General features: G+C 48.9%; 1 protein-coding gene across 1 annotated transcript; it reads right to left on the bottom strand.

Annotated features, from left to right (window-relative positions):
* Window positions 1-6888: 6888 nt before the first annotated feature.
* Window positions 6889-10558, bottom strand: LOC128055236 (BOLA class I histocompatibility antigen, alpha chain BL3-7-like). The gene is given in 9 exon segments (XM_052647667.1): window positions 6889-7180; window positions 7343-7390; window positions 7529-7561; window positions 7979-8083; window positions 8200-8475; window positions 9356-9566; window positions 9568-9614; window positions 9828-10097; window positions 10411-10558. Coding segments are annotated over 9 exon segments (1068 nt in total). The 5' UTR covers window positions 10484-10558; the 3' UTR covers window positions 6889-7175.
* Window positions 10559-11460: the final 902 nt, after the last annotated feature.

The following is an 11460-nucleotide window of genomic DNA, read 5'->3' as shown; positions in this document are numbered from 1 at the left end:
AGAGGTCTGACCATTGCCACAATCAATTTTGAAAGGTTTTCATCACCCAGAAGTGTTTTTAGAATATTGTTATCCAGGTACCAACTTCCCACGTGGCTCAGTGGTAAAGAATCTGCCTGCAGTGCAAGAGAATCAGGAGACATGTGTTCAGTCCCTGGGTTCGGAAGATCCCCTAGAGAAGGAAATGGCAACTCACTCCAGTATGCTTGCCTGGAACATTCCATGGACAGAGGAGCTTGGCAGGCTACAGTCCAAGGGGCCCGAAAGAGGTGGACATGAATGAGGAACTGAGCGTGCATGCAAGCGTTGATGTACCAATTTATTCCTGGGCAGTCAGCCCCTATTTCCCTTCAACATTTCCCTCATCTCTAAACAAACACTAAGCTAATTTCTATCTAAAGGAATTTGCTTATAAAGCCTATAAATAAAATCCAACAATTAATAGGATCTTTTATTCTTGTTTTCTTTTGCAGAGCATAATGTATTCAAAATTCACCCACACTAGGCATCCATGTATTAGATAACTGTACTTCCTTCTTTTCATTTTCAAGTAATTTTCCAATGCGTGTTTGTACCGCTCTTACTAATTCATTCATGAAGGGATGGAGATTTGAGTTTTTTCTGCTGTTTGGCTATCATGATTAATGCTGCTGTGAATGTCAGCTACAAACATGATCGTGTAGACTGCCATTTTCATTTCTCCAAGGTAAATACCTAGGAATGGAATTTGAGTCCTAGTGCAACACTAGGTTCAAACTTGGAGGAACTTCCAGACTATTTTCCAACACCATTTTTATTCCCAGTAGCAGGTTCCATGCTTCAAAATTCTCCACATCCCTCCGAGGATATGAATCTTGGTTTCTGGATTTTCAAGGAGGGGATGTCACCTATGCTCCCCACATGAACAAGCTCTGGGTTACACTTCCTATTACAGCTCATAAGGTTGAGCAAATCAAAGGGAAGATTGTCCCCAGATTTGCCTAATGCCCTAAGGGTAAAAACAACTTCTCCCTCTGAAATATTGCCCACATTTATATTTTGGCCTAAACATTTATTCTCTTGGTACTGTACTTATGGAAGCTTTTTATACTTTGCCTATTATTTTTATTTGCTTTCACTGGATAAATAAGCCTTAAAACCAGGCCAACCATGTTATTAAAAATGGAATCTCCAAGGCCTATTTTTTCAATCCTGCTATTTTTCTGGCACCAGGGTAGTTGTCAGAATACAAGTCCACCCACACCAATGATACTTTATGTCTTCTGTGAGCCAGTGTTGGTTTGTGACATGCTTGTTATTGGATCACAATAAGAAACATGCAGACACTGAAAGTGAGCATAAGCAAGTAAACTGCCTTATCTGACCCAGACTGGTAACTGCCAGGAAAAAGATGAGCATTTTTATGATGTCATTGGATCTGCTAAGACTGTTGGATTATTAGTCCTCATGGACTAGAGATTATAGCATGGTTTCTAAACTAGTACTTTTAAAAGACATTTGTGTGGGTCACATGTAAATTGATCAATTTTATATACACTTTCCCCAGCAAAATGCATATACAAAGAAATACAAAAGTTCAGTTCAGCCGCTCAGTCGTATGTGACTCCTTGCAACCCCATGGACTGCAGCACAGCAGGCTTCCCTGTCCATCACCAACTCTCGGAGCTTGCTCAAACTCACGTCCATTGAGTTGGTGATGCCATCCAACCATCTCATCTTCTGTCATCCCCTTCTCCTCTTGCCTTCAATCTTGCCCGGCATCAGGGTCTTTTCCAATGAGTGAGTTCTTTGTATCAGGTGGCCAAAGCATTGGAGCTTCAGCTTCAGCATCAGTCCTTCCAATGAGTATTCAGGACTGACTTCCTTTAGGATGGACTGGTTTGATCTCCTTGCAGTCCAAGGAACTCTCAAGAGTCTTCTACAACACCACAGTTCAAGAGCATCAATTGTATGGTGATCGGCCTTCTTTACAGTCCAATTCTCACATCCTTACCTGACTACTGGAAAAACCACAGCCTTGACGAGAGAGACCTTTGTTGGCAAAGTAATGTCTCTGCTTTTGAATATGCTGTCTAGGTTGGTCATAGCTTTTCTTCCAAGCAGCAAATATCTTTAAATTTCATGGCTGCAGTCACCATCTGCAGTGATTTTGGAGCCCCCCAAAATAAAGTCTCTCACTGTTTCCAACGTTGCCTCATTTTTTTGCCATGAAATGATGGGACTGCATGCCATGATCTTGGTTTTCTGAATGTTGAGCTTTAAGCTTACTTTTTCACTCTCCTCTTCACTTTCATCAAGAAACACCTCAGTTCCTCTTCCCTTTCCGCTGTAAGGGTGGTATCATCTGCATATTTGTAGATATTGATATTTCTCCTGGCAATCTTAATTCCAGCTTGTGCTTTATCCAGCCTGGCATTTCGCATGATGTACTCTGCATATAGGGTGTCCCTGATAGCTTAGTTGGTAAAGAATCCACATGCAATGCAGGAGACCCCGGTTTGATTCCTGGGTTGGGAAGATCCCCTGGAGAAGGGAAAGGCTACCTACTCCAGTATTCTAGTCTAGAGAATTCCATGGACAGTCCATGGAGTTGCAAAGAGTCGGACATGACTGAGCCACTTTCACTCTGCAAGTAAGTTAAATGAGCAGGGTGACAGTATACAGCCTTAATGTACTCCTTTCCCAATTTGGAACCAGTCTGTTGTCCATGTCTGGTTCTAATCGTTGCCTCTTGACCTGCATACACGTTTCTCAGCAGGCAAGTCAGGTGTTCTGGTATTCCCATCTCTTGAATTTTCCACAGTTCTCTGTGACCCACACAGTCAAAGGCTTTGGTGCAGTCAATAAAACTGAAGTAAATGTTTTTCTGGAACTTTCTTGCTTTTTCTGTAATCCAATGGATGTTGGCACTTTGATCTCTGGTTCCTCTGCCTTTTCTAAATCCAGCTTGTACATCTGGAAGTTCTAGGTTCTCATACAGTTGAAGCCTAGCTTGGAGAATTTTGAGCGTTACTTTTCTAGCATGTGAGATGAGTGCTGTTGTGCAGTAGAGTGAATGTACTTTGACATTGTCTAACTTACAAAATTAACATGCAATAAAATATCAGCATATATGTATGGGTCCATGAAGACTTATAGATCTCCTTTTCTAAGCCTGGAAAGAGACAACGGCAGCTGGAGGACATTCTGAGTAATCATTTCATCATTCAGAAGTGCACTCCACTGATCTGAAAGTATAAACTAGATTAGACAGAAACTGGCCCTCATTAATGCAAGGTCACAGAAGTTGAAAGATATGATTCATTCACCCAACCTGACTGGTTACAATGGAGCAGAACAAGTTCTGATCTAGATCACTGCTCACAGCGATTGAAATTTGTCATTCTTTTCCCCTCCCTGACTCTCCTTCTCCAACCCCAGAATCTGTACCCTCTTCCCAAATGAGTGGAATTTCACACTTGATGATCTTGGTGGAAGGCAGACACCTTCCTCCATTAGACAGAAAACCTTGCTTCCTAAATATTCCTGCGGGTAGAAAGAGGCTGAGGCTCCACCAGGCAGGTTACCACGTGCTGGACTCTTCCTTAGGACGTGGTGCCACAGAGACACTGGAACTGCACTGAGTGCATTAGGCACACGTGGCACATGGGGCAGAGGTGGCAGTGTGCCGTCCAGGTGTCAGGAGCAGCAGAGAGCAGGTCTACCACAGGGTCCCATTTCCAGCATCAGGCTGACAGTGCTGTGACCAGTGGTGTCTGTGCTCAGCTGCAGGGGAAGGGGTTCCTGTGTGGGACCCGACCCAGGTGGGATTGAGGATGCTGTTCCCCGCCGTGGCCTCGAGGCTGTTCAGTGGTTTTCCCTGAAATAAACTCAAAACCATAAGTGTGCCTCTCTCTGTTCCATTTAGAACAATTTGAAATCTCTTTTTTCCTCCCAGAACTACCTAAGAATACCATGCAGGGAAGTCTCAGAGAGCAAGGGTTCAGAGACTTTTCCTTCTGCTTTATTATGATTGATATACAACATTGAGTCAGTTTATGGTGTACAGTTGTTGATTTGATACACTTCTGTACTGCAAAATAATCGCCACCATAGCTTTGTCTGACAACTGACTCATGTCCCATAATTACCTCTTCTGCATGTGTGGAGAAAATATAGATCTACTCTCTTAGCAACTCAGGGACTCTCTTTACGGTGAGCTGATAATCACTTCCTAAATTTTCAGCCTGGCGATAGCACACGGCAGAAACAACATATAACTCGCACCAAATGTTTTGTCTTTTTCCTCTCAGGAAAAGTACATTAAAATGTGTGTTTAAGGCCCCTCCCTGCCTAAATCATTCTCTTATCTCTAACGTCAGTGGATCCCAGTCTGCTCAGGACTGCTTGTAGAGATTGTTACAAAGTACTCAGGACTCTTCCCAGATCCATCATCTAGAGTGTAGGGCTCAGATTCCGGGAGTCTATTATGAACGAGGCATACAGGGAGGCACAGCAGGGTGGGAATCCAGATCTATGTTCCTGCTATGAAATGCATGATCTGAAGATCAGCACCAACCGTGCTATAAGTCTATTCCAGACTTTCTATCTCTAAGAGGAGTGCAGGTGAAGGACATTCCTTCATGTCCTTCAGGACCCCTTTCCATGTGCCATCTAGAGGTCAGAATGGTGCCATCTGCTCAGGTGTGTGGTCTGATCAGTTCCCATAGTGCAGGGGGTTCAGGATTCAGTCCTCGTCCCTCTGCTTCTGTAGCCAATTCTCCCTCATCTGTGACATCAGCTGTTCTCAAGGCTTTGAGCATCATTTACATGGTGTCACCTCTTCCATCTATTTCTCCAGTCAAGTCATCTCACCTAAACCCTAGACTAGTAACCCCAACTCAGTGGCCACTTTCTTAAACCAAATGCTGATGGTGATGCCTCCTCAAACATGCTCCTTCCAGAGTCCCCTCATTTCCACAGTAGGCGCCCCACATGCTTACTTGCAAATCTCAAATTTTGCGGTCCTCCTTCACTCTTTCTCATAACTCAGATTTAATCTACTAGGAAATCTGTAAAATGCATTTTCAGAATAGGTCCAGAACCTGCTCACTCACCACTATCTTCCCCGCTCACATCCCAGACAAGCAGCAGCCTCCCCAGCCTGGACCCTGCGCGGTTTCCCTCAGGCTCCTCTGCGTCTCCCTCGCCCTTCACCTCCTGACTCTGCACAGCAGCCTGGCTGACGCTTCCAGACAGCGGTCACAGCAGGTCCTCCTCTGTTCAAATCATCCTATAACTCCATAGCTTACTGAGATAAAAATCTACACCCTTCTAACATCCTGGAGGCCCACAGGATCTGGCCGGACATGGGCTCTCAGCGCAATTCCTTTTCCTTCAGCCCCAGCTGCCTCCTGGCTCTCCCTTGAACACAGACACTCTCCTGCCCGCGTGCATTTGCACTGGAGGCTCCTCTGCCTGGATAGAACCTCCCCTAGACCTCCTTGTGGACATTCCTTCATGTCCTTCACATCTTTACTCCAAGGTCACTTTCCCAATGAGGCCCACTGTCCACCCTGGTAACACAGCCACCTTCCCTGTCCCCACACACTCATACCTGGATCACCTTCCTCAGAGCACTTACCAACCTGTACGGGAAACACTCCCTCACTTACTAGGCTCATAGTCAGGCTCTGCCCCTTCCCCCTAGAACACACTGCACAAGGCGGACTAGGTTTGTCTGTTCCTAGTTCACTGAGCTCTCCTAGATGCAGAAAGAGTGTGTTATGTCTCCATCACACAACAAATATCAGTTGAATGAATGGTCAGTAAAGCGCTTCCCTATTCCAGAGAGAGAGTCTTTATTGATGTGACCTCAGGCCACTTGCTGTCTCGTGGCAGTTACAGCACAACCTCCATTCGCACTGACCTCAATGCTGCTTGTATTTTACTCACAAAGGCTGATCTTCCTTCCCTCCCACACCAATCAGCCTGCACCCCACACACAAGGCTCTTTATCTCTTCAGAAAGGAAGATCCTTCACTTCTGGGTCCTATATTCAACCTGCTGTGTTTTATTAGACTCTGCTTTCTAAATCCATGAGTTGAGATGATGATGTGGGGGCGGAAGAGGGGCCAGACTGCAGAGAAGTCCAGCAGGAATTAAGTCAAGATATGAAACTATGCAAGTTCCAGCATGTGGTTTCTTTAAAAAGATGGAGATAAGTTGGAAAGAATCAGCAAAATCTCTAGAAGGAGGGCAAAAGCTGTATGACGCTGAAATTTCTCTCTTGACCCCACCAAGATTCCTGTGTGCATGGACCCCTTGCACTTGTGGGGACAATGACAGGCAAAGTGACCCCTGCTGCTGTCAGAGATGGGGTCACCCTGAGACAAATGAGACCAGGGCTCTACATGTGAAAAAGAACAGCTATTACACCAACAATAACAGCAATAACTAAATAAGCAAAATATAAACACATTCCAAAATGACAGGAGCCAAGGATTGGACCAAGGCCTGATCCTAGCTTAACCATTTAAGAAATGCACCCTGCCTATGGTCCTGGAGATACAACAAGGCCCAGGTGACTTCTGAATCCTTGATCACAGGTCCTTGGTGGGACAAGGATTTACTGAAGGGACAAGGACAATGGAATGGAGATGAGGACCCAGCCCAGGAGTGACCATGGGCGGTGCATGCATGCCCACCAGGCACTGATTCTGGGCACAGCCCTGTCCACACTCAGCTCCTCACAGCCTCCACCTTTCCTTCCTGCAGCTGACTCAGCACAACAAATGTGGATGGATCTGGAAGGTTCTCGGTTTTTCAATTTATTTCCTCTTTGAAACTTCAAGAATCCTTACCTTTATTATCTGATCCCCTTTCATGGCACCAATTAGAAAAAACAAATTCATACATACAGATTTTATTTTTAATAAGGAAATAAGACACCATTACTCAGTGCATACAAAGCAAAGACAGGGATGGAGACGGCCCAGCCCCGTCTCTGCTGGAGCAGGACAGTGGATCAGGGAGGAGGACACAGGTCAGGGCAGGAGGGGGCACGGTGGGCAGGGGTGACCGGTCTCCCCAGCTCCTCACGTTATGCTACTAGGAGCACAGACACGTTCAGGTGCAGCTGCAGAAAGAGGGGTCCGGGGATCTGACGGGACACAGCGGGATGCAGCATTACTGTCTCACACTGTGAGAGAACAGAATCAGGAACCAGTTAGGTCAGTCTTGTAAGCACTCATATTCTCCACAGCCCCCCACACGCTCACATGTCCCACTCAAAGATCCCCACCACCCAGTGTGTCCCCTCTGTCCCAATTCCCCTTCCAATATAGTCCCTCCTGGGTCTCACCTTTATGAACCGTGAGAGACACATCAGAGCCCTGGGCACTGTCATTGCCTAGGGGAGAACAGGACCAGGACGTGGTCAGAACCCACAGATGAGAAACTAGAGAAGGAACTTTGAGGAGGGTGAGTACCCCATGGCCTCCTTCTGCACCCTCACAAGGGTCTCAGGAATCACCCCCTCCATACTTACTTGAAGCCTGGGTGTAGGTCCCTCCTTTTTCACCTGTGAGAAGAAAATACCATGTGAGAGACCAGGGAGAAGACTGAGTCATGAGATCCTAGAGCAACCCCTAGTCCTGGACCCCAGAGAACTTTCTGGAACCGTGGTCAAAACTCATGCTAGGATAGGGAACACAGAGAAGGGAGACATGTAAGGACAGGGCCACCTGCCCTCCTGTTCTCAGCAAGGACCTCCCTCTGACCTTTAAGTGCTGGAAACCTGGTCCCCAACTGGAATTAAGGAGGTGAAAAATTTGTATTTCATTTTCACAATGCTTTAGAAAAGAAAAATGTTAGCATTAGCTCCAGATTCCACATGTGTGTGGAGGGTACTTTCCAGTAACCAGGCAGGTAAATTTCTACCTTGGCTTGAAACCCCCAGTGAAACAAGAAAACTCAGGGCTCTCCCTCCCTTCCCTACCTGAGCGCTTCTTCATCCAGATCACAGCTCCAGCCACCACAGCCACCACGAGGAGAACCAGGCCAACAATGATGCCCATGGTGAGGAAGGAGGTCTGAGGAGGTTCTGTGGAGGAAAGGGAACGGGCCCTGACCTCAGCTTGAGCCCTGACCTTGCTGAACTGAGTCCTGAAGGGCTCCTGCTTTATCTGAGAGGAAGCTCCATTCCGACCCCCTCCTTACCCCATCTCAGGGTGAGGGGCTCCTGGAGCCCCTCATGCTGCACACGGCACGTGTATCTCTGCTCCTCTCCAGAAGGCACCACCAGGGCCGCCCACTTCTGGAAGGTTCCATCCCCTGAAGGCCTGGTCTCCACGAGCTCCATGTCCTGCATCTGGTCCTCCCCATTGCGCTGCCAGGTCAGTGAGATCTCCTCAGGGTAGAAGCCCAGGGCCCAGCACCTCAGGGTGACCTCATGGCCAGAGATGGGGTGATGGGTCACATGTGCCTTTGGAGGGTCTGAGGAAGAATCAGAAAATTCAGTTTGTATTACCTCCATGGGTCAGTGAAGCAGCATCATGTGACCATCCTGAGAAAGGACAGAACAGTGATTTTCCCCCCAGCTTTAGTGAGGTATACTTAATAAAAATTGTACACATTTAGAGTGTACTACATGTTGCTTTGATATATATGTACACTGTGAAGGTAATTAATATATTCATCAACTTACCTTATGTGTGTCTGTTTAACAGAGATGATAAGAATGATTAAGATCAATTTTAAAGTATATAATACAGGATTATTATTAACTATAGTCACCAGGCTGTACATCAGATCCCCAGACTTATTATGAACTTTTTACCCTCTGAGCTACAGAACATTCAGGACCATGGTTTTGGAAGAACAGCACAACAGCTATATAACATCCTCATCTTAGAGATCTATATTAGTCCTTGGAACTTTCTAGAATGAGAGACTAGGATAGGCGCTCTAAAAATGTGAAGGGGAGAATACAGACTAGAGGTCCTGACTCTGGTGGAGGCTGAATGACTCAGAAAAGCTGGAGTCAGGCCTCCTAAGATGCTCTCAGGCTGAGAAGAGGCCTTGGGAGAGAGAGTCATGGATCACAAGATGGCGGCCAGGGTCAAAGGGCACCGCTGACCAGCTATTTCAGGGATGGTTTCCTGCGTCTTCCTCAAAGACACTGGATTCCTTGATTGTCCTTCAGAGAAGTGGGGCCACTGGTGACCGTCTTGTACAGAATATGAAAACCTGGGCGCATTCCTCCCTCTCCCGACAGGAAGTTGCGGCGCTGTTCCCACAGGGCCCCATTTTCCTCTCCTCGTGGGAAGCCGGCTCCAGGCGAGGGGAGACCAGGGCGGCCCCGCGCCCCTCGTACCTGCGCGCTGCAGCGTGTCCTTCCCGGTCTCCAGGTATCTGCGGAGCCACTCCACGCACCGGCCCTCCAGGTAGTTCCTGTGTCTCTCCGCCTCACCTTCCTTCTCCCACTTGCGCTGGGTGATCTGGGCCGCCGTGTCCGCCGCGGTCCAGGAGCGCAGGTCCTCGTTCAGGGCGATGTACTCTCCGCCGTCGTAGCCGTACTGCATGAACCCGCGCAGGAGACGCCCGCCCGGCCCCACGTCGCAGCCGTACATCCACTGGAGGGTGTGAGACCCTGACCCGCCCCGACCACCCGCGGTGATTAAAGCCGAACTGAAAATGAAACCGCGTCAAGTCCCCGCGTCTCCTCCCGGGTCGGGGGTCGGGCGGGTCCCGCAGTGCCGGGGTGACCCTCGGACCCGCAGACGCGGGCGACCCCGCCGGTCCCTGGGGATGGGGGCGAGAGCCGGCCCCGGGCCCGCGTCGCTCACCGGCCTCGCTCTGGTTGTAGTAGCCGAGTGCGGTGTTCAGGTTCGCTCGGAAAGTCTGTGCCGTGTCCTTGGAGATTCGCGTCTCGCGATCCCAATACTCCGGCCCCTCCTGCTCCACCCACCGCGCCCGCGGCTCCATCCTCGGATCCCGGGCGTCGCTGTCGAACCGCACGAACTGCGTGTCGTCCACGTAGCCGACGATGATGAAGCGGGGCTCCCCGCGGCCGGGCCGGGACACGGCGGTGTAGAAATACCTCAGGGAGTGGGAGCCTGGGGGCGGGGAGGGGGTGAGACGCGGCCCGACCTCCTCCCGGCGCGGGTCCCGGGTCCGAGGTGATGGACCCGGGAGGGAGGAGGGGGGTAGGGCCAGGGAGATGGAAGCGGTCGAAGACCGGCCCGAACTTCCGAGGGGGAAGAGAAGAGGAGTCGGGAAGCAAGGGAGGGACAGGCCGGGACCGGGGAGGGGGCGGGTCTGGGCAGGGGCGTCGGGGTCGCTCCGTGTCCGGGGTCCTGCCCCCCAGACTCCCGGGCGGTCCCCTCGCCCCTCGGCGCAGAGGCCGTTCCCTCCCGACCCCGCACTCACCTGCCTGGGTCTCGGTCAGGACCAGGGCCCCCGAGACGAGCAGGAGGAGGGTTCGCGGCCCCATGACTCGCATCCTCTGGGTCTGGGGAGAAGCAGAGTCCGGGCGGGTCGGGGGAGACTTTATAACCGGGATCCGCAGAAAAGCTGATTGGTTTTTCTAGAAACCGGGCACCCAGTGGCAGTTAGAACTGGCGCCGCATCACGAGTGTCCAGGCAGCAGGGCTAAACACAGGTTGTGAGAGAGAAAGTGAAACTCGAGTAGAAAGGGAATCCCCAACATGGAGCGTCCCAGCCCCAGACACCACCCTTGACCCTGAAATCCTGAACCGCTCGCCCTCCAGGAACCTGGGACTTTGCCCTAATCCCTCCCATCCTGCTAGGTAGAATGTTCAAATTACCGAATAATTGCACTCATCTCACATGCTAGCAAAGTAATGCCTAAAATTCTCCAAACCAGGCTTCAACAGAACCTGAACCCTGAACTTTCCGATGTTCAAGCTGAATTTAGAAAAGTCAGAGGAGCCAGACATCCAAGTGGATCATGGAAAAAGCAAGAGAGAAAACATCTACTTCTGCTTTATTGACTGCCAAAGCCGTTGGCTGTGTGGATTAAAAAACAAAACAAAACAAAACAAAACAAAAAACAGTGGAAAAATCTTCAAGAGATGAGAATACCAGATCACCTGACCTGCCTTCTGAGAAATCTGTATGCAGGTCAAGCAGCTACAGTTATAACTGGACATGGAACAACAGACTGGTTCCAAATTGGGAAGGAGTATGTCAAGCTGTCAGACATGACTGAGCGGCTGAACTGAACTGAACTGATGTCATACTGTATATTGTCACCCTGCTTATGTAACTTACATGCAGAGTACATCATGTGAAATGCTGGGCTGGATAAAACACAAGCTGAAATCAAGATTGTAAGGAGAAATATCAATAACAGATATGCAGACGATAACCACCCTTATGGCAGAAAGTGAAGAAGAACTAAAGAGCCTCTTGATGAAAGTGAAAGAGGAGGGTGAAAAAGTTGGGTTAAAACTCAAC

The sequence above is a fragment of the Budorcas taxicolor genome, chromosome 11 (genome assembly GCF_023091745.1).
Source record: "Budorcas taxicolor isolate Tak-1 chromosome 11, Takin1.1, whole genome shotgun sequence".
Classification (NCBI taxonomy): domain Eukaryota; kingdom Metazoa; phylum Chordata; class Mammalia; order Artiodactyla; family Bovidae; genus Budorcas; species Budorcas taxicolor.
The sequence above is the reverse complement of the archived record's forward strand: the minus strand, read 5'-3'. Positions and strand labels throughout refer to the sequence as shown.